At 37.7% G+C, this 24,689-nt stretch overlaps 1 protein-coding gene across 3 annotated transcripts in view; it reads left to right on the forward strand.

The window, feature by feature from the left end:
- Positions 1–24,203, forward strand: part of LOC136876235 (activating signal cointegrator 1 complex subunit 2) — a 308,530-nt gene extending 284,327 nt beyond the window's left edge. For all 3 annotated transcript variants that reach the window (XM_067150011.2, XM_067150012.2, XM_067150013.2), the window contains 2 exons: positions 22,498–22,703; positions 23,848–24,203. In XM_067150011.2, coding sequence (XP_067006112.2) covers positions 22,498–22,703; positions 23,848–23,984 — 343 coding nt within the window. In that variant the 3' untranslated portion in view covers positions 23,985–24,203. The remainder of the gene's footprint in view (positions 1–22,497; positions 22,704–23,847) is intronic.
- The last annotated feature ends 486 nt before the right edge of the window (positions 24,204–24,689 follow it).

Genomic DNA, 24,689 nt, shown 5'->3' on the forward strand with positions numbered 1-24,689 from the left:
GTACATCTCGTTGAAAGTGAATTACTCCCTCCAGGGACTTATTCCACAAAAGTATGGTCTTGTACATTACAAGTTACTAGTGTGGGTTCTTGTAATGTATGGAGCTGTACATTTCTGTTCCACAAAAGATTGAAAGTCTCTTGTATATTACCAGTGAATTGTTACAAGTTTTACAAGTGATGACATATCAATAATCATACTACGTCATAGCATGAATCAGCTGTTTATCTTTGTATTCCATTCGTTGAATTAGGTTATGCTTGCCGCATTTATCGTAATATCGTATTCTAAGGTAACTAATGCAGCAAAGATTCAAAGAACTCTAATATTTCTGTGAATTTCTTAAAGCTACGATGTTATTTTTTAGATTATTTCTTTGATGATAGGAAATTACTCCATTATTTCTTAAAGCTACGATGTTATTTTTTAGATTATTTCTTTGATGATAGGAAATTACTCCGTTATTATCACCCATTACAGCGGTGAAAGAAAGAAACCAAATAAAGAAGGCACTGGACAAGGAAAAACAAAAACAGGGACAAGAACGAAATGAACAAGAAATACAAAGACTTCAAGGAGTATACAGGAACAAGAAACTTGCTGTAAAGAACATTGTAAGGGAAGAAAAAGAGAAGAAATGGAATGAGTTTGCAGACAAACTGGAAGAGGACAGTACAGGAAATATGAAATTGCTATACAGAGTAGTGAAAAACAAGCGAAAAAATCAAGAGACCATAGAAGCAATAGAACGTGTTGATGGAACTCTGGCACAAGAAGAGGGAGAAATTAAACAAGAACTCAAGATCTATTTCAAAAAGCTACTGAATGGAGATGCAGAAAACATAACGGATAGAGGAGAGCCAAGTTGAGGAACCACCAATTACATGGCTTGATGATGATGGGATAGGAAATGCCTAGGAATGGGAAGGAAGCGGCCATGGCCTGAATTAAGGTACAACCCCAGCATTTGCCTAGTGTGAAAATATGAAACCACAGAAAACCATCTTCAGGACTGCCAACAGTGGGGTTCGAACCCACTATCTCCCGGATGCAAGCTCGCAGCTGCACACTCCTAACCGCACGGCCACCTCGCCCGGTCTCAGTTTTATAGTAAAAAAACTTGAAAATCATTTGCAAGTGCTAAACCCCGTGGGAAAGTCTCTTCTTGATATAGGCATATTGCATACAGTAAATGAAGCCATGAAAACTGGGATCTCCAAAATTGACTGGGACCCTTTTCATTTTTTCAGGTCCCTGTAAAATCTTTTTAAAGATAGCCCTGCCCGACTTGCTAAATATACAGACATGACAACAACAAGCACTGCATTTTCTTACAAGTTCACTGCAATGAGATGGTTGAAAAATGGACGCTGTGTGATCAAGCTCTTAAAATATATGATCACATTGACAAATTTGTGAAAGAGTACGCCTACACTGAGGAAAAATAAAGCTTTCAATACCTTAGAGAAGCTGTGAAGAAGCCACTACTTAAGGCAAAAGTAAGTACTTTTAGAAGTATTTTGTCAGTTCTTGAACCTTTCCTCAGAAGATTTCAAAGTTTGAAACCTATGGTGCCTTACCTTTTTAAATTGCTTGAAGTACTTATGAAAAACATAATGATGGGATTTGTTAAGTCTGAAAAGATAGCTGAAGCAAATACTTCCTAAAAGTTAAAATCTTTAGACTTACAGTATACTGCCAATCTGTTTTCAGTAGAAAAAGTGGATATTGGTTATGCTGCAAGAGCTTACTCAAACAACTTAAATGTTCTGAAAGGGAAAAATTACTTGTAAGAATGAGTGATCTTTTGATTACCATGTTAGAAGAATTCAGAGAGAAAAGTCCTCTAAAATCACATTTAGCAAGGGCTTTCACTGCCGTCGATCCTAAAATGATATTGCTCAAATCCAGTTTGACAATGAAAAGGATTGATGTCGTTCTTGAAAATTTGCACAGCCAGACAAGTGATAAAAGTGCAGAAGAGGCCAGACGACAGTGCTGTCTGCTAACCGAGGAAGCTCAGAACAATGCAGGCATCAACAAACAAATTAATGACATAATTTCGAAAAGAAACCACACCCGGCGACTGGAGTGGGACATTGATGATGATGATGATGATGATGATGATGATGATGATGATGATGATGATGATGATGATGATGATGATGATGATTTCCAAAAGAATAGATGATTTGGGATTGGATGAATTTTACTAAAATCTTTTAGGAGAAGATGAGAAATATGAAGATCTCTAGTCTGTAATGAAACTTTGTTTCATTTTATCCCATGGTAATGCATTTGTTGAGACAGGCTTTTCTGTCAATAAAATATTTACGAGTCAAAAATCTTTTACAAGAATCGCGTATGTCCCAGAGAATAATTTTTGATAGTGTGAAACACGTTGGTAGTTCAAGGAATGTTACTATCAATAGAAGTATGTTGACCTCGATCCGAGCTTCAAGAAGAAGGTATCAGTCATACCTGGAAAATAAAAAATGAATGGCACTCAGAAGAGGAAAAGAAGAAAATGGAGAAAAGGAAAATTTAATTACAATTGAAAGATTTGGAGGAAAAACAAAAAAGGTTGAAAATTGAAAGAGAAAAACAGGATGTTGGATGCGCTTGAGAACGGTTGGCTGTTGAGAGAGCTCTTGCATTATTGTAGTGATAAAGTAGTGAAAACCTATTGAAATAGCTTAATTTTGTGTATATCTGATTCATTTAGTGCTGTTTATATAGTGGTGTTTAGTGCTTGTTGGTAGAAATTGGGAGTAGTAATAATTATTTAAATTTTGTAACAAGTAATTCAGTTGGTCTTCAGTAAATTACGTTTTCTAGGTTAAGTAGGCTAGCTAGGTACACCTTGTTTCGAATTTAGGTTTAGGTAATACTTTAGGTAACAATATTAACTTCAAAAATATTTGTAAATATCTGTAGGTTCGTTGGTTGTACTTACAAAGGCAGTTTATCATAAGGAATAGTACCGTAACTTCTGCAGCAACTTCTCCGGTATTTCTTATAGATATACGTTCAAACTATCGCGAAGGTAATAATTTACTACATTAAAAAACAATATACGCCTGTAAACTTCCATTTAAAAAGAAGTTAAAGATATTACATGGTAATAGTTAACAGTCGTATTGTTATTGATTATTGTCGCTCCTCATATTCAAATATTGCATTGTTCACTACAGTCGTGAACAAAGGGTGTAGTGTAGTCAAGTAAATATAAATAAAAATCAGCTGACCTTGTATTCCATTCATTTGTACTTCTGAGTAGGTAGTTAGTATCCGTAATTTATATTTCACTCCCTCGATCTTTCAGTATTTATGAGCGGTTAGCTAATAATAATAGAGTTCATATATCCCAGTAATTGCAGTTCAAGTCCCTGGAGTAATAGTAGTAGTAGTTTTGACAGAAATATTTGAGAAATTATTGTAGACAACCTCGTATTTTTCAGTAGGCCTAATTAAGGACACTTTTTTTTTTCTCCGTCCCGTGGAGTAGGGAAAATAATAGTAATCCACCAGCTGTAATAATCACTTAACCACATTTCAGTAGAATTGTAGTGAAGATAAGGTATAATATATTAGATAGTATCTTGCCAGTTATATTCGTGTTTTCCTTCGTGTACGGCAATCCTTTTGATACTTAAGCATTTAACCAAACGCAGTATAGTGTAGTGTAGATACATTGTAGTATAGATACAGTACGGTACATTTAGATAGTGCCGTATCTTGCCTGCTATATTCATGTGTTATCTTTCGTGTGTATCTATTAGACCCTAATACTAATAATAATTTGTCTAAGCATTTAGCTTCGTTGGTAATCTTTGAGTACAGTAGTTCTTGCAAATTTCATTTCTGTTGTGCTTAGTAGTGACATACGGTACGGTACCAGTATCGTAATTAGGATACGTCTGTAAGTATTTTAAAAATTACTGTAGTGTACTGTACAGTAGTATACGAGTAATATCCTATTAGAATTTAGTGTGCTTATTTTATTATTGTAAAATATTTGTGTAGTACTGGTGTAGTAGAGGTATCCGTAGAAACTCTTACTAAAATATTGTTGAAATTAGGATAGGCTTAATTGCAGTTTGGAATTGTGTAGTTCTTGTGTATTACTTTCGATATTCAGTAATTAACAGCAGTTTTCATCCTGTTAGGGGTTGTAGGAAAAAAAAAAAAAATAGAGCACGACTAAGTAGTATTGTAGTGTAGTCTTATATTAATTACCTTATTGTTGTGTACTATCCCAGACAATATATCCCTCCGTTCATTTATTTTTTTGCAAATAAGTTACTTTATTTTTTAATTTAAAATTTTCCCCCCCATAAAGAATGGCTAAGGAGCGCGAGTGTACTTATTGTGGGTGTGGTGAGGCATTGAGGGGTATGAGGGAGGAGTTGGAAAGTTTGAGGGAGGTAATTAGGATTCTCACAGAAGACAGGAAGGAAGATAGGACTCCCTCAAACAATGTACAGGTTACAGTAGGTGTACAAGAGGGAGGGGAAGGAAAGGGAGGAGTTGTAGAAGACAGGTGGTCTAATGTTCTAAGGGGAAGGAGATTGCAGGCCAAGGGCTCTATTCAGGCTCAGAATTCAGGACAGGTGTCTGTGCGAAATCGGTATGAGTCACTCCAGGTAGAACAACAGAGAGAAGATGAGAGACAGGGAACTGTTGCTGAGATGCATGGAAGTAGGAGGAAGGGAAAAGGTAGGAAAGGGAAATGTAGAGTAGAGGATAGGAAAAGACAGGTGGAACAGGGTCATGGGAAGGAGAAAAGGGAGAAGGAAGTAGCTTCTGCAGCTATCAGGAAAGATAGGGCTGACCAGGAGGGGAGGGGATCAAATGAGATGGGTAGGGTTGAGGCTCTGGTCATGGGGGATTCCATTGTTAGACATGTGGGGAAAGTGTGTGGAGGAAAGGGAACCAGGGTAGAATGTTATCCAGCAATTAGGTTGAGGCAGATGTTGAGGGAAGTAGAAGAGAGGGAGTAGGGGAAGGAGAAGATGGTAGTGTTTCACGTTGGTACCAACAACGTAAGGCAAGCTGATATAAGTACCAACATAGTTGGAGATGTGTGGGATCTGGTCAATGCAGCACGGGTGAAGTTTAAGAAAGCGGAGATTGTTATTAGTGGAATACTGTGTAGGAGGGATACTGACTGGAGGGTGATTGGGGATTTAAATGAGACTATGGAGTGGGTATGTGGGAAACTGGGAGTGAAATTTCTAGATCCTAATGGGTGGGTAGGAGATAGGGATCTGCGCTCGGATGGCCTTCATTTAAACCGCAGTGGTACGTATAAGTTAGGAAATTTGTTTGGAAGGGTAATAGGGAGGTACATTCAGGGAAACGGGATGGCCTAGGGAGCGGTGATAAGGGAACAGGGAACTGGAAATCAAGTAGGGATGACATAAAATTGTTAGTGTTGAACTGTAGAAGTATTGTAAAGAAAGGAATAGAATTAAGTAATCTAATAGATATATATTTACCAGATATTGTAATAGGAGTTGAATCATGGCTGAGACATGATATAATGGATGCAGAAATTTTCTCACAGCACTGGAGTGTGTATCGTAGAGATAGGATAGGAAAGGTGGGAGGGGGAGTTTTCATTCTGGTGAAAGAAGAATTTGTAAGCTACGAAAAAGTTAAAGATGAGACACATGAAATTCTAGGTGTAAGGCTCATTTCTAAAGATAATAGGCAACTTGATATGTTTGGAGTGTACAGATCGGGAAAGGGTAGCACTGATGCGGATTCGGAATTATTTGATAGGATAGTCAGCTATGTGGGAAACGACATGGAAAGAAATGTGATTGTAGCGGGAGATCTGAATTTGCCAGATGTAAATTGGGAAGGAAATGCGAACGACAGGAAGCATGACCAACAAATGGCAAATAAGTTAATATGGGAAGGACAGCTGATTGAGAAAGTGATGGAACCAACCAGAGGGAAAAATATCCTGGATGTGGTGCTGATAAAACCAGATGAGCTCTATAGGGAAACTGAAGTAATAGATGGTATTAGTGATCATGAAGCTGTTTTTGTGGTAGTTAAAAATAAATGCGATAGAAAGGAAGGTCTTAAAAGTAGGACTGTTAGGCAGTACCATATGGCTGATAAAGCAGGTATGAGGCAGTTTCTAAAAAGTAACTATGATCGGTGGAAAACGGTAAATAAAAATGTAAACAGACTCTGGGATGGGTTTAAAGAAATTGTTGACGAATGCGAAAACAGGTTTGTACCTTTAAGGGTGGTAAGGAATGGTAAAGACCCACCTTATTATAATAGAGAAATAAAGAGACTAAGAAGGAGGTGCAGACTGGAAAGAAATAGAGTTAGAAATGGCTGTGGAAGTAAGGAGAAATTGAAGGAACTTACTAGAAAATTGAATCTAGCAAAGAAGGCAGCTAAGGATAACATGATGGCAAGCATAATTGGCAGTCATACAAATTTTAGTGAAAAATGGAAGGGTATGTATAGGTATTTTAAGGCGGAAACAGGTTCCAAGAAGGACATTCCAGGAATAATTAATGAACAAGGGGAGTGTGTATGTGAGGATCTTCAAAAGGCAGAAGTATTCAGTCAGCAGTATGTAAAGATTGTTGGTTACAAGGATAATGTCGAGATAGAGGAAGAGACTAAGGCCAAAGAAGTAATAAAATTTACATATGATAACAATGACATTTACAATAAAATACAAAAGTTGAAAACTAGAAAAGCGGCTGGAATTGATCAGATTTCTGGGGATATACTAAAGACAATGGGTTGGAATATAGTACCATATCTGAAGTACTTATTTGATTATTGTTTGGTCGAAGGAGCTATACCAGATGAATGGAGAGTTCCTATAGTAGCCCCTGTGTATAAAGGAAAGGGTGATAGACATAAAGCTGAAAATTACAGGCCAGTAAGTTTGACATGCATTGTATGTAAGCTTTGGGAAGGCATTCTTTCTGATTATATTAGACATGTTTGTGAAATTAATAACTGGTTCGATAGAAGGCAATTCGGTTTTAGGAAAGGTTATTCCACTGAAGCTCAACTTGTAGGATTCCAGCAAGATATAGCAGAAATCTTGGATTCTGGAGGTCAAATGGACTGTATCGCGATTGACATGTCTAAAGCATTTGATAGGGTGGATCATGGGAGACTACTGGCAAAAATGAGTGCAATTGGACTAGACAAAAGAGTGACTGAATGGATTGCTATATTTCTAGAAAATAGATCTCAGAGAGTTAGAGTAGGTGAAGCTTTGTCTGACCCTGTAATAGTTGAGAGGGGAGTTCCTCAGGGCAGTGTTATCGGACCTTTATGTTTTCTTATATATATAAATGATATGAGTAAAGGAGTGGAATCAGAGGTAAGGCTTTTTGCAGATGATGTTATTCTCTATAGAGTGATAAATAAGTTACAAGATTGTGAGCAACTGCAACGTGACCTCGAAAATGTTGTGAGATGGACAGCAGGCAATGGTATGTTGATAAACGGGGCTAAAAGTCGGGTTGTGAGTTTCACAAATAGGAAAAGTCCTCTGAGTTTTAATTACTGCATTGATGGGGTGAAAATTCCTTTTGGGGATCATTGTAAGTATCTAGGTGTTAATATAAGGAAAGATCTTCACTGGGGTAATCACATAAATGGGATTGTAAATAAAGGGTACCGATCTCTGCACATGGTTATGAGGGTGTTCAGGGGTTGTAGTAAGGATGTAAAGGAGAGTGCATATAAGTCTCTGGTAAGACCCCAACTAGAGTATGGTTCCAGTGTATGGGACCCTCACCAGGATTACCTGATTCAAGAACTGGAAAAAATCCAAAGAAAAGCAGCTCGATTTGTTCTGGGTGATTTCCGACAAAAGAGTAGCGTTACAAAAATGTTGCAATGTTTGGGTTGGGAAGAACTGAGAGAAAGAAGAAGAGCTGCTCGACTAAGTGGTATGTTGAAATAATAACATTAAGTTATTTATTAGACCACCTAATCAATACAAAATCGTCTTGGATGATTTACATAAATTTGTTAGCTAATAGTGGGACATGTTTCGCCTTCCCTGAAGGCATCATCAGCCATAGTCTTAACCTTAAATTAAAAATAAGCGTCTAAATAACATGTAGTAATGAAATGAATTTTAAAAATCTTGAAGAGATTTGGAGTAAAATAACATTAAAAATAACAATGATGGTTTGAAAATACAATGTGATGAGATACAATAGTGGAAGTATTAACAAAATTAACATTAGAAGGTTGCTAAAATAAGTACAATGGATAAAACAACAGATTGTTATACAACAAGTAGTAAGATTGCATAAAAGTAAAGTTGATAGTCATGGCGGTTATAATTAGACGATGGCGAAAAATCTTATATAATCAAAGTAAAGAGGAGAGAATAAAAGTCAAAGTTAGTCGAGAGATCCAAAGTTCATCATGATCTTGAAGATAAAAGACGAAAGTCAGATGCATATGGTGAAGTTGTAGAACACGTTGAGGATATGAAGTTGGTGAATAGAAGTTGAAGAACAGTTTCAAATAGGATCACTATGGACCATCTCAAAATTTGAAGTGATGTTCAAATGTTGTAAATTGTGAGTTTGTAGATATTCTAGTTGAAAAAGCATATAAAAGTGGAATCATTTGACGGTGACAAAGAGAGCTTGTAATATTATGAGTTAGAAGAATTTGCAACCGTAGACTTCACACGTAGCAAGAAGTCTACGGTTGCAAATTCTTCTAACTCATAATATTACAAGCTCTCTTTGTCACCGTCAAATGATTCCACTTTTATATGCTTTTTCAACTAGAATATCTACAAACTCACAATTTACAACATTTGAACATCACTTCAAATTTTGAGATGGTCCATAGTGATCCTATTTGAAACTGTTCTTCAACTTCTATTCACCAACTTCATATCCTCAACGTGTTCTACAACTTCACCATATGCATCTGACTTTCGTCTTTTATCTTCAAGATCATGATGAACTTTGGATCTCTCGACTAACTTTGACTTTTATTCTCTCCTCTTTACTTTGATTATATAAGATTTTTCGCCATCGTCTAATTATAACCGCCATGACTATCAACTTTACTTTTATGCAATCTTACTACTTGTTGTATAACAATCTGTTGTTTTATCCATTGTACTTATTTTAGCAACCTTCTAATGTTAATTTTGTTAATACTTCCACTATTGTATCTCATCACATTGTATTTTCAAACCATCATTGTTATTTTTAATGTTATTTTACTCCAAATCTCTTCAAGATTTTTAAAATTCATTTCATTACTACATGTTATTTAGACGCTTATTTTTAATTTAAGGTTAAGACTATGGCTGATGATGCCTTCAGGGAAGGCGAAACATGTCCCACTATTAGCTAACAAATTTATGTAAATCATCCAAGACGATTTTGTATTGATTAGGTGGTCTAATAAATAACTTAATGTTATTATTTCAATCTAATATCATCAATACGGACCAAAAATGATATTTATTACATGTAAGTGGTATGTTCCGAGCTGTCAGCGGAGAGATGGCGTGGAATGACATTAGTAGACGAATAGGTTTGAATGGCGTTTATAAAAGTAGGAAAGATCACAATATGAAGATAAGTTGGAATTCAAGAGGACAAACTGGGGCAAATATTCATTTTCAGGAAGGGGAGTTAGGGATTGGAATAACTTACCAAGGGAGATGTTCAATAAATTTCCAATTTCTTTGAAATCATTTCGGAAAAGGCTAGGAAAGCAACAGATAGGGAATCTGCCACCTGGGCGACTGCCCTAAATGCAGATCAGTTTTGATTGATTGGATTGGAAGGAAGAAAATAGTTCTAGAAAACATAAAACGAAAACAGTAATCTTTTCGATAAGTGCAAACTTTTCTTTTTCATTCCTATCTTTCCTCACTGATTTGTCTCCAAATTTTAGAACTATTCTGAATATATACTTAGACTAATAGGAATTCATTAAATTCACCTACATCAGAAACAAATGTTAATTGTGTTTGATCTCAAGAGTGCTTTAAATCCACATGAAATAGATTGGTGTGGTAAAATAATTTTATTTTCATATTTGAATTCATCATCATCATAATCAGTTTTCCACTCCAGTTGCCCAGGCGTGGTTTACGAGCTCTCTCCACTTCTGTCTGTCCCTGTACCACTCTTCTCTCAAGACGACATCCCAGCTGACTCCTCTTGTTCCTATGTCCTCTTTCACTTGGTCCAGCCATCTCTTCCTAGGTCTTCCTACCGGTCATTTTCCGGCCACGACTGTGTGTAGCCATTGTTTTGCTATCCTTCTGTCGTCCATTCGTTTGACATGGCCAAACCATTTCAAACCGGCCCTTGTCACTTTTTCATTCAGAGATGGATACACACCAGCTTCCTCCCTTATTCTTTCATTCCTTACCCTGTCCTTTTTTTGTCTTCTGTACCATAGTTCGTAGGAACTTCATTTCTGCGGTTTGTAGTTTGCTATCCACTTGTTGGGTTGTTGTGCAGGTTTCTAGGCCATATGGTATTATGGGGGTGAATTATGATTGGAATAGAATCTGCTTTGATCTTAAGGGAACTTGTTCATTCCAGAGGAGGTTCCGAACTTGATGGTAAAACTGAGCTGATTTTTGAATGCGGTTGTTAATCTCGTGCTGTATTCTGTTATCACTTGAAATGATGCGCCCAAGATATTTATATTGGTCTACTGTTTCCAGCTGTGTACCTTCCAGCATTATTTTTCCTTTCTTCTTCTGCCTGTTGACAGAATATTTGAATTACTCATTGGAAATGATATGAGAAAAGTATATGTTAGGCCTACATGTTACCTTTGTTTATATATAAAGTGTCATCAGTGTAATTGCTTTTCCATAATAATTGAACAAAAGAAAGTGGAGAGAGAATTAGGCCAGCTTATGGGTATGGTGGAGGCCGAAATTTCCTTTTTTGTTCCTTGTAAAACATGCTGTTTTCTCACTCGGTTTTCATGAGCCACGGAAATTTTTCTTAGTAGGCCAGGGAAAGTCAGGGAAACTTGAGAGAATATTTCTGTGGACACTATGTTTATTGTTTCTTTCTATTACTCCAAATTCCCTCATCCACTGTTCTTGAAAAGTCTGGCCACTACCTGTGTTAAATTTGGCATCAAAAACATGTTCGCAACGTTCATGTACAAAACTACCAGAAAATGATATTCATTAAACAGTTAGACAATTACACGCTACTGGCTACCACACACAAGTCAAACTTCACTGACTGACTGGTGTGGGTGAGCGAAGAGCTTGCCAGTCACATTTGACATGTTATCTGACTTGACTTCCGTACTTATCAGTGTTGCAGTATTCCCATATTGCACATCCAGATAGAACTGGAATTTTATTTTCAATATTTATTTCTTACACATGGAACACTATGCCTGTACGATGTACAAGATATGTACGGTATAGTCTGTAGTACAAGATGTATACAAAGACGTCAGTATGTTTATGTGGCATGCCGCCGAAATAGTTTTGTGTGTCGCCTTTTGATGTTACAGAAATCAATTCCCATAAGAAACGTAGGAAACCAGAAATATTGTCCCGAATGAGTAAATTTGTAACACCAATATAATTGGTCCGTTATTGGACATTATAAATTTTCCAGCTAACTTATTCCTGTCGCCAGCGTTTTGCCCCAGTGTGCCAGTTTCGACCCATCAGTTGGCAATTAGCACACCTACCGAGATGCATGGCTAGTGCATACCGTGGAGGCCACTGCATAGGCTACTTAGACCCACCAACAGTGCCAATGCACTGTGAGAGACTTTGTCTCTTTTTCAAAAATTTATGCTTGCTAGGCCATCAGATATTACAGAAATAGATACCCATATGGAACCTGAAATATTTGTCCTAAATTAAAAAAAAAAAAAAAAAAAAAAAAGTGCATTGGCACTGCCGGAGGCTCTAAGTAGCCTACGCAGTGGCCTCAACAGTTTGCACTAGCCATGCATCTTGATAGGTATGCTGGTTGCCAACTGATGGGCCCAAATTGGCATACTAGGGCAAAACGCTGGCAACAGGAATAAGTTAGCTGGAAAATACCTTGTAACTATCAGAGGGTAGAGAAGGGTCCACCTATTCAATAACATGTGACATGGCATAGGTTTGCCATTCCTTCTCTAGGGTAACTTTCACCAATTCATTATTATTATTATTATTATTATTATTATTATTATTATTATTATTATTATTATTAACTTCAATCTTAAGTGGCCGTACCACCCAAGTGGCGTCTAAGGGCTTTGCATTTACATTTACATGATTGGTGCAATACTACGGGATAAAATTTAAAATAACTGATTGGCGCCAGCGTATTTAATAATACACAATATAAACGTAGCATGTGACTAATATATTTACCAGGGTCGGTCCTAAGTTGCTTACCTGATGACCTTTTAAACTGAAAACGTTATAGTCTCTCCTCAAATGACACCCACAGAATTGAAAAATATAGTTGTAATCTCAAAATCAACTATATAATTATATATATGGATCATGCTAGCAACATCCACCTTCATAACCTAAAACCAACATTTGAATAAGACACTGTTCCATCACTATACAAAATATTCACTGAATTTAAATGAAATAATTACTAAAATTAAACTAGGTGTTGTGATGTCCTTGCTAGAAAAGTATCACATTCCGATTTTCTCACACAATGTGGCTAGTGATAAATGCTGGATCAATAACCACCACTACGTAACATGCTACAACAAACAGGAATAAAACTCTGGCGTGGAAATGATGCACAGAGCATTATAACTGTAATCTTCCAATATGAACTCATACCAATATACAACCATGACCACTTGTACTTATCAATCATTCTAACGTGTTTTGAATTCACACTTCTCCACGTAGCCTGAAGCTTGCAACTTATCTCCAAAGTAATGAGTGCGCCCTTACATACTCCACTCAAAGTTGAGGTTAGATACCTTCATGCCTCGCCGCACTCAACAGTAGCATAGCAAACACCAACTTGAATTCAGGTTCTTGTTCGGAGACCATGGCAAATACATAATCACAGTATGAAGTCAACTAGCTTAGCACTTCAGTTAACAATTTAGTAGATGTCACAGTAACACAGCAATCAATCAGATATCCTAGTCAAGACACTCACACTCCCAGTGAACCAGCCATTAAATAAATTTTTCCAGTCATATGGTTCTCCTACCTGTCATCACCTCATACTCGTGCATTTTTCTCCATGCAAGCTAATCACTACATTGCATTTCTGTCACATGTGGCATGTCATTTTCAAACTACTGACACTAAATATTGGCATCCTGATGCCCTGAAAACTGTTGGGTGATCTGCATCATGTTGGACAAACAAAGTTCTTACCCAACTTTCTTTATATTTAGCTCTCCTGCCTAATAAAGATTCCCAACTTTTGGTGCCACAGAATGTCAGCAATTTGGCATGGTGTCTTACAATGAAATAAATAATGCTTATAATACATACATACATACATAATCATTATAGGCCATTATGCCTTTCAGTGTTCAGTCTGCAAGCATCTGCGAATTTACTAAATGTCGCCACAATCCTCTATTTGCAACTAGTGCTGTGGCCTCATTTAGTTCTATACTTCTTTAATCGTTAGAAACTGAGTCTAACCATCGTCGTCTTGGTCTCCCTCTACTTCTCTTACCCTCCATAACAGAGTACATTATTCTCCTAGGTAACCTATCCTCCTCCTCCTTTCACCTCCCATGACCCCACCACTGAAGACAGTTTATGCATACAGCTTCATCCATCAAGTCCATTCCTAACTTAGCCTTTATCTCCTCATTCTGAGTACCCTCCTACCATTGTTCCCACCTGTTTGTACCAGCAATCATTCTTGCAACTTTCATGTCTGTTACTTCTAACTTATGAATAAGATATCCTGAGTCCACCCAGCTTTTGCTCCCGTAAAGCAAAGTTGGTCTGCAAACAGACCGAAGTAAAGATAGTTTTGTCCGGAAGCCGACTTCCTTCTTACAGAATACTGTTGGTCGCAACTGCGAGCTTACTGCATTAGCTTTACTGCATCTTGATTCAATCTCACGTACTCTATAATACATTAATAAATACATAACCTATAATGTGGGTGTGAATAATACCATAATTACAAAATTGACTTCTTCACATGGGGTTAAGATCCTGTACAGTTACCTCCTCCTTTTCTCTTGCAATGTCCATAACACCCTCTGGACTTGTCCATCTTCCTACTCTAGGGAGAGGATTCTTGAGTGATTGATCAACCAGTTTGATTGTTGAGTGCTTAACACAGCAGAACCGACACATCTGAGCAGCACACATGGCACATTAACACACCTAGATGTCACTTTGTGCAGTCGTGCACTAGTGCCCCTGTTAAGCTGGTAAGTACACAGTGACCTTTGTGATAGTGACTACTTCCCGATTCTTCTCCCGCTCTTGAATCAAAGACAGTCTGAAGTACCTAAGCGCTTGTTACTTCAGCGGGAAAATTGGCCAGAATTTTCAAAATGCTTAGTGTTGGCCGATGATATGCTGGAGTCTGTTGACTACCACATTTGTTCCATTAAAACTAGAATTCTGGCTGCTGCACAGGAAATAATTCCTTCCTTGTCTGGTATCCCTCGCCAGAAACAGGCCCCATGGTGGATCAACGAAATTGCAGCAGCTATACGTGCAAGCCAACAGACTTTTAAGCATTATCGTCAGAATTCTACGATGGCCACTCATATTACATTTAAGCATCTGTGCGCTAAGGCCTGTTTTTTTATTCGAGAAAATAAAGTTACATGGTTAAAGTATGTCTCTTCCATGACTGCACATACTCCATCATCACAAGTGTGGACAAAACTCCGCTGTGTTGTCAGGGTGCAGAACTTGCCTTCAGTCCACGAAATCTCCATTAATGGAGATACACAGTGGAACATCAATTGATCGTTATTGGAACTATCATTTTCCCATATCTATTTGAATTTTCATTCCCAAAAGCCGGGCTCAGTGGCTCAGATGATTGAGGCGCTGGCCTTATGACCCCAACTTGGCAGGTTCGATCCTGGCTCAGTCCGGTGGTATTTGAAGGTGCTCAAATACCTTAACCTCGTGTTAGTAGATTTACTGGCACGTGAAAGAGCTCCTGCATTACTAAATTCAGGCACCTCGACGTCTCCAAAAACCGTAAAAGTAGTTAGTGGGACGTAAAGCAAATAACATTATTATCACCATCATCATCATCATCATCATCATCATCATCATCGTCATTCCCAAGAACATGTCCAATACAATTTGGGTTTTAAATAGCTCGATTTATCATTCTTCGATGTATCGTTTTCCCCAGATCTATCATTCATTAACTTCAGTCCCGATGAACTCTAAACCCCAATAGATCGTCATATCGAAATACACACTCCTGTTCCATTTCGGTCCTGGGCTGTTTGATGTCATTTCAAGATGCCCTGTGACATCTGAGCTGTGCCATGTTGCATGACTAACCGCTATAACAACATCCGAGCCACGTCGTGTTACATGACTAACCACTGTGATAGTGTCCGAACCATGCCATATTGCATGACAGATCGTTGTGACATCATCCAGGCTGCTCCATTACTTTAACCCAAGTTTCGAGCTGCAGTATCCAAGGCAAGCAAGGTCGGGGATGTAGCCTATGTTCTTACAGTTCTTACAGCGCCTCAACCGTCTGAGCCACTCAGCCCGGCAAGAGAAGAACTACTGGGAAAGAATCTACATACGAATTGGAGGTTGTTCTCTTTGCCTCGTATCAAGAAGCGCAAGCATCAGGCTTTCCTGTGGATGGCTGCAGCTTACAAGACAAGCCCTTCAGGTTGCGGAAAGAATTAACTTACGAATTTCGCAGCTTCCAACAGATGTATCTCCCGTTTCTAGGAGTGGCACGGGCTAATGTATAAGAAGGTAGCAGGCAAGAGTGCTGCTGTAGATACATCAGGTACAGAACTGTTGTGGGAAAACCTGCCAGCTTGAGCGATATGAATCTTGAGGTATTTAAACACATATCAGACAGGCCTCTTTTGCAATTGTTTTCCTGACCGTACAGTAGCAGTCAGAGGAGAATCGTGTCATGATGGGAAAAGAGGAAAAGATCGCATAACTTTTTTGTAGCTGTGATGGATCTGATAAGCATGTGCCAATTGCTATAGGAATGTTTCAGTGATCCAGGTGTTCCAAAAATATTCCGAAGTTATCACTTCAGTATTTTTCCAACACCAAAGCTTGGGTGACCACCGACATTTTTGTAGGATTTCTTCGCGGGCTGGTTACTTCCATAGGCAACTGTGCTGCCCCTTGAAAGGACGTTGCATTCCTTCATAACATAATGATTGTGTTCTCCCCCCCAGATACCACTAGTGTCCTGTAGCCATTAAATGTGCGCATTATAGTGTTTCAAGCAGCCTTACAGGAAGCAGTTAGTGCAAAGAACCGTGTGTCTCATGGATAATGGAAGTAGAGCAGCAATGAAAATGAAAGTTCTGCTGGCAATTCATTTCATAACATCAGCTTGGTATCAGGTCTTGCCAGTCACAATTTATAACTGTTTCAAGAAGTGCAACTACAATGAAAGTGTTGAGTATATTGAATTGACATCATCAACAAGGGGCCTGTGTGTGAAGATTCAGAAAAACTGGACATGAACGACATGGAATTCGATATGTATGTGTCAATAGAGAGTGAACTCCTGACGTGTTCTGTTCTCAGTGTAGAGTTGTGTGGCAATATCACAGTGGCAACTGACGAATGTGCGCTATGGGACACCAAGAGTGAAGAGGAGCTCTAAGCGCATTCGAAACACTTCGATCCTACATTCACGCTCATCATATTGATGGCAGCGAGCAGCAAACTGTTATGACCAGAAAGTGCATTGTTCTGCGCAAAACGTAATCAGGCCAAAAACAAACATCCATTAAAGATTTTTCAAAACATGTTAAAAGAATATACTGTAATGGTATTTTGCAAGAAGTGTGAAGGTATAAAATATGTACTGTAATAATTTTTATCTTTGTGTTTTAAGAGCATATATACGAGTAATAACATGCATTTTTTTATGTTTGCAGTTGCTTTATAACTGGTGTTTTCTCACATCCATTGTCTTCCTGCATCTATTGGGATTTTTTCACGATCCTGCCAAAAATGATGCATCAAGATTTTACTGTAGTTACGATTCCTTCAGTTGTCGTAGATCACATTAACATTTTGCTTATACGTACAGCTCTGCAAGATACAACGCTGTATTTCTGCCTATTAAGTATGAGGTGGAGGCACACCATCCCTCCTTCTCCTCTACTACTTCATATTCTCTAACGTGCCTTTCACAGAGTGGGAATTGTGGCGTACACTCGTATTGTCCTGGGACACGGTTCCTGGACCGGAGAAAATCCAAAATCAAATGCTTGAACATTTGAGTGACTGATGTCTCAGCAATATCCTCACAGAATATGGAGTGAGAGAGTGTTTCCATCTCAGTGGCATGAGGGAATAGTTATACAGTATTACTCTTTTACGTTGTTTAAAACATTTTTTGTTGGTTCCCTCAGATTCCCTATGCTCGCAATGTATTAAAATCCTGAAATTTACATTTGCAAAATTTCATGCTTTCTGCCATTTGAGGCTATTTGAGATGGAAAAAAATAAAAGTAAAATGGTGTCGCTTCTAACCTATAATGCATCGAGTAACCTCGGCATGATGACAACACACACTTTACGACAACAAAGGGGCAAAACTAGCCAATTAGGAATATCAGCGAATATCAGGGGAAGCTACGCAAACCACATAAAACAAATCTGTCGAGTGGGTTGCCTGATAATTCTCATGAGTGGGTGTCCAACCCTTTTTTTATAAATATATTAACAGAGAAAAAAATTTATTGCATGTTAGATAATTCTATAGCCATTATAAGAAAGATAACCAGATAAAAAGAATATACTTTATTATGCAATATTTTAACTACTTGCTGGCACCCTTCTTGTGGTCAGTGGATGAGCAAACTTACAAAGGCAATGTAGTGACAACAGTTAATTTACACTGGGCCTTTATTTGAGGTAAGTACTGTAATAGGGTTAAGATTAAAATACTCTATAAATTAATAATATGTATTTGTGTAACATTTTTACATATATAAGTTGTTTTCCACGATTCACGCTTTATCCCATTTACATCAGTATTCCTTGAAAAATGTAAAAGATGGGCAATACTGTAGTAGTTCCCAAGCCAGCTAAAGATCCAAAGCGTTTGGATAGTTACAGGCCAATATGCCTTATAAATAGCTTCTCTAAGCTATCTGAAAGGATGGTGAACCAGCGGGCGACTTGTGTAGGCCAAGGAAGAGAGAGGTCTCTTGACTAACTACCAGCGTAATTTTTGCTCTCATTGGTCTGCCGCCGATCATCTGATCAGACTGGAGAGTGTCATTCAGGTGGCCTTTCTTTGGAAGGAGCACCTAGTTACCATGATGTTTGACCTGGAAAAGGCTTAGGTCACTACACCAGTGGGAATTTTTGCAGTAATTTACCTACGTTTATTGAGAACTTCATATCCCTTCGACTTTTTCAAGTCTGAGTAGAGGATGGTTTTTATCAGTGTTACATTCAAGAAAATGGAGTACCACAGATTTCTGTACCGAGTGTCAGGCCATCAGTGGCATGGGGGCTGCTGTTGTGTCTGCAGTCATCCCATCATTGTATGTATTTTATACACATTGAGCAAAGGTATCTTAATTTAAAAAATTAAAGCTATTTACATAGAAATATACTAGAAATCAAACCTTAATCATAACTAAAATGCAGTTACCAAGAGTATAAATGTTTTGTTAGAAAAAAATCTTAAAAATAGCTTCCCAGAAAAATAAAATTAACAAGGCCACTATTGACAACATGAACTCCCTTCCTGTACGTTTCCCCTACCACAGCATGCCCCTCCCATGCCTACAGTACTGTGCCTCCTTCCAAACAGCTGCCCGACACATTCAACTAGTCGCTGGCAATATGAGGTAAAAACGAGAACAAACATATTGAAGGGACCAGCAGGGAAGTGAGGATTTTTTTTTTTTTTTTTTTTTTTTTTTTTTTTTTTTTCCAAATCCCCTAAAGCAACAGTAATAATCACTATACCTCTGTTAGAAAATGCAAGATTGTTGTCTTAGTTTTTCTTTTCTAGACTCCTTAAAAATAAATTTCTTGGAACCTTCAAGCTACACTGGCAAATATCTAACATCCATATTACTGCACATTAATAGTGAGAGGAGTTTCCCTAACTGGGTGAAACCTTTTAACATTAACCCAACATCAGCACAAATTGACAGCCTATAGGAGAGATTTTAATTCAATTTTAATTACCTAAAATTTATGAGATAACTGAGCTCTTTAATTGTGCACTTGAAAACATCATAAGATAATGGAGAAAAGCAGATACATCGACACATAGACTAGGACTGAATCTAGAAGGTATAGAAATAGACTGCCTAGCATATGCAGATGACACGGCGTTAATTGCCGAAGACATCCCCTATGCACAAAAGCAACTTGATCTACTGCAGAAAAGGAGTGAAAATCAGATTACAAATTTCATTTGAAAGAACAACATTCATGACAGATATCAAAACTGCACCTGATGAACTCCATATTGGCAAGTGAAAGAATTGAAATATTTAACTGAATAGATTGCATCAAATTGTTACGAAAAGAAATATATTGAATCGAGACTTCAGAGTATGGAGGCTACTTTTCATTTAACAAAAAGTATTAACAACAAAAAAGTCTCTCCTGCATTCGCATAGTCCTACACTATACAACAATAATTCAATCTGGAGCTCTCTACGCATCTGAGACACTTACCCTGTAACATAACTCACTGGAAGGCAAATAGAAGGGAAAGAACATAAAATAATGAGAGAAATTCTAGGACCAAGAATGAAGAACAGAGTACATTATCTAAAGCCTAATGCAGAAATATATAAAAACATTTCCAAAATCACGGACACATCGGCATGCAAATAATCCAATTCATGGGGCACATAGAAAGAATGGACTCCCAGACTAACTCTTAAAATTCATACAGTTTTAAAGAGAAAGGCTGCCCGGCCAAATTGGTACAGACAGACAGAAAAGGATTTGAAAAAAACTAGGATCACCGAATCTACACGACTTAAAAATGAAATCAGAAATATCACTCGCACATGAAACTCACCAGTATACAGGGTCAGTGCAACAAAAACACACACACTCGTTGCTTATGAAGGAATATTTGGCTACAAGAAAGGCTAGAAAATGTTGATTTTGCATGGTCTTAATTGATCCGTTCGTAAAGAAGAAGAAGAAGAAGAAGAAGAAACAGTTGTTTTGGTTGCCAGGATTGACTATCAAGAGGCCTAGCTTGCTATGTATCATTTGTGTAAGTTGTGTTATGTTGTGAATAAAAGAAATACCCTCGAACGCTGATCCATTACTGGATGGTTGTGGTCCACTGCAGTTTGAAGTAGTTCCGTTGAAGTATTGAACCAAATCTCCAAATATTTTAGCCAGGTCATCTGAGGTCTTCCATGCCCACGACTGCCAGCTGCTTGCCCTTTAAGTATCTACTGAGTTCCAGACCCGTAGCAGGATTTTTAAAAATCTAAGATTGGCTTCTTCCATTATTCTTTGAACAGTTCCCTCACTAACGTTGACCCCTCAAACTCGGTTGAGTCCATTTCATGCTTCAACGACGGTGGTGTGACAGTTGCGGAAAACTTGAAGTTGTAAGAAGAGGTCATCTCTCTCTGATAATGCTCTTTTCGGGCCTGATCCTGGTCTTGCAAAGCCTCCAGTTTCCCTGTGGAAATTTCTGTAACGTAATGCATGCTGCAATCACCTTCTACCAAAGCAACAGCTTTCGCAGTTTGTTCAGGGCTTAACAGCAGAAAGCTGATTAAGACAATCGCAGAAAGATACTACAAACACGTGTCATTCAAAGGAGAATAATTAAAGATACAACAATAACCACTACAAAAGCGGAAAGACATTATTATTGTTTTCCAGGTTACACAGGAATAAACAATTGAGGCTAGTGCAATAAACATTCAACACTTCATTGTTTGCTCGCAAAACAACACCAATAACATATCCCATCTTAAAAAATTGGAGCGTGGGTTGGCGACCACGGGGCCCTCAGCTGAGTCCTGGCATTGCTTCCACTTACTTGTGCCAGACTCCTCACTTTCATCCTACCCGACCTCTCTTGGTCAACTCGTGTTCTTTTCCGACCCCGACGCTATTAGGTTTGCGAGGGCTAGGGAGTCTTTCATTTTCACGCCCTTCATGGCCCTTGTCTTCCTTTGGCCGATATCTTCATTTTTCAAAGTGTCGGACCCCTTCCATTTTTCCCTCTGATTAGTGTTATATAGAGGATGGTTGCCTAGTTGTACTTCCTCTTAAAACAATAATCACCACCACCACCACCATCTTAAAAAATTGGTCAAAGTGCTTAACTTTGATTAATATACAATAATTACACATCATTTCTTGGGTGTTGCATTTTTGTACCCCTCAGTGTATATGCTCATTGTACTATAATATGGTGAGGAAAGTAATGAGAAACTACCTTACTTCTTGTAATGTCCTGTACGCCTCATTATGGCACTGCCATTGGTTTTTGCGGGTTCCCTATAACAGCATAAACTTTGTGGTGCTATTTGAGAATCCAACCTGTCTCTGGGCTGATGACATGACGACACTGTATTATGGTTTCAAAGTTTAAATTTAATTTCCTATAAAATGAAAAATCTGACATTCTTTTTATTATTGTTATTATTATTATTATTATTATTATTATTATTATTATTATTATTTTTCTTTTTTTTTTTTCGGTGGACTTTTCATACGTTTGACTCTGTTGGTGATGTCACAAGTTCACTCTAACTGTGTATAGCACTAGTATTACTTCTCTAACTAGAAAGGTTCTAATGGAAATCGTGCTCAATATTTATCTCAACATCCTCTCCCTGACCAGAAATACAGATTTGAGTATTTCACTGAATGAACCCACAACCTCCATTCATGTGTTTAATGTATAAAGGGACAGGAGTTAAATATATGGTTTTAATTTACCTTTCTATGAAAAACACATCTATTTTCATCTATTTGAATTTTCTTTTCAAGTGTATATGGTTAAAAAGTAATTTAGAAGAAAAAATCAATTTATAAATTTTGGAGAAATCCTGGAAGAAACAAAAGTAAGAGAGAGAGAGAGAGAGTGTGTGTGTGTGTGTGTGTGTGTGTGTGTGTGTGTGTGTGTGTGTGTGTGTGTGTGTGTGTGTGTGTGTGTGTGTGTGTGTGTGTGAACTGTATATTCCATGCAATATAGCCATACATTTATTTTATAAATAGGAGGTGGGAGAAACATTCATTTGAGGAAAGATTTCAGTACCTTTACTGATTTTAATGTGTTTATGATATTTGTTTAGGCGACCATTTGTTGTACCTCGTGTTTTGCGTCAGAAGGACGATTCTGAGTCCAGTGACGAGGAGGCAGAAGTCGAAGAGGACGATGTTGATGAAAGTGGTCCTCCTCGAGATCAGTTTGTGCCAAATCCTGAGGAAATCAGAGCTCGGGCTGAGCAACGTAGACTTGCTCGCACATCTCATAAGCCCAAAAGTAGAGACGTTATTGGTAAGTAGAGTTTACTCTGAAGTTATTTAAAACAGTACCGTTTCTTGAAATTAACAGCTGCATGTAGCTCACTTCAAACAGTTCTTTGGATAATGTTAGTATTTTTTTTTAAAATCAAGTCCTATACATAAAGATAGAAACATAAATAAGATAACACAAGTCAGCAACAGAAAGGAGCGCATTACTTACATTGACCCATTGAGTTCCTTTTCTTCTGTGTTTCTAGGTTTTACTACCTGTATTTATGTTGTGTGTGTTTTTTAAAATCTATTTTGCCTATGCTTATTCACCTTATCCTATACTTCCCATCAAGACTGAAGATCTGTCATGATGGCTCCACAATGAGTATTGAAGCCCATTCACTTGTCAGTCACTCACAAAAGTAAAGCAGAAAGAACTTCATTGTCACACTGTTCTTCACATGTATCTTCCTTCTTCTCCAAACAATATTTAGTGGGCACTATGAAGTTGGGAGGTTGCTCTCTTGTGTAATTTGTTGCGGACCATGAATATATTTATCATATTTCGAAATCGTGGAGATGAGAACTGAAAATGTATGAAGGACTGCAGTTTAAGGATTGTGTGTGTATGGTTAACCATAACTTTAACATCATTACGAGAAAATAGAATTTCTGTTAATCAGCGGTACAAAGCTTTCCACTGCCAGAAGAAGAATCTGCCTAATGGTTGATTTATGCCTGTGGTGCCTGGATAAATCTGAAGCAGTTTGACTATTTTGTGCAAAGGGATATCTTGAAGACAAGTTGTATCACCGTACATAGTTCGTGAATCAAAAAGCAGGGCAAAGAGATATTCATGAATTTGGATTTTTGTTACTAACTCCATATCAGTGCCGAGCCACGAGAAAATGGGTAAACAAAATTTAATGAAAATCGGTATGTAAATTTGGAGAATAAGGAACTACAGTCCATTACTGATTCATGAGCCTTCAAGAAATTCAGTTTGCTAACTGAACCTTGGTGCAGCTAAAATGAGAAAGTTTCATATTTCTGTGTTAACCAGTATTCGTTCTTCTAGGCGGAATTTTCACCTCTACTTGCTTGGGAAAAAAATCAGTACACAGCATGAATTCTTTATTTTTATTGTAATATCCATTACATTCTGAAATTATTTTTTGAAACAGGTCAACCAAAGGGCCATGGCCAAGAGAAGCAGGTTACCATAAATCGCAGCAACAAGACAGCTCACAAGTCTACTCGTGGGAACCACAATCGTCGCGTAGGTGCACAGCGCAAACGGCAACAAGGAATGGTTGCTTAATTAGGATGTTGCAAACCTGTTGCATTCTTCAGTGAATGTGTCCTACTTTCTTTCTTGTGTAAATATATGTCATTGAATGATTTATTGAACCAGTGGTATTCACTCATTCTGTTCCTGATATCCTTTACTTAAAATATTCAACTGTGCCTTCAAGAACATTTCAGTATTGATGTTTTGTAAATGAAAATGTTTAATAAACTATTAGTTTTCCATTGATTATTCATGATTTTTTTCTTACTTCCTCTGTTAAGTGATAAGTGATGTTACATTGTTGGTGTCTGTTCTGAATTTCTGCTTGAGACACAATGAGCAAACATACACTAGCGTCAGAAAGTTTAGACTCACCTACGAAAATTAATAATTTTCTTAAATAATTGTTTTCTGTGTGACGATAAGTGGTACTTTACAATAGTTCTCTTACTTATGTATGGATGCTTTTAACACTTTCATAAAGCTATTTCAGTGCATATTGCGAGATTTTACTTTATCTTTTCAAAGAAGTTGATAGATTTATGGTCCACAGGTTTTACTGCCTGCTTCTACCTGGATAACTTCCGGCCCTTTCCCAGGTAATAAACATGCCTCTCTCACATGATTACTTGTCCTTCTTGTCTCCTTGCTGTCTTGGAAGTCGACAGTTAGCCTACAGAAGTTATCCTGAGCAGTTGTATGTTAATCTCTGTACCAGATTGTTTATTTTCCACA

The sequence above is a fragment of the Anabrus simplex genome, chromosome 6 (assembly GCF_040414725.1).
Source record: "Anabrus simplex isolate iqAnaSimp1 chromosome 6, ASM4041472v1, whole genome shotgun sequence".
Lineage (NCBI taxonomy): Eukaryota > Metazoa > Arthropoda > Insecta > Orthoptera > Tettigoniidae > Anabrus > Anabrus simplex.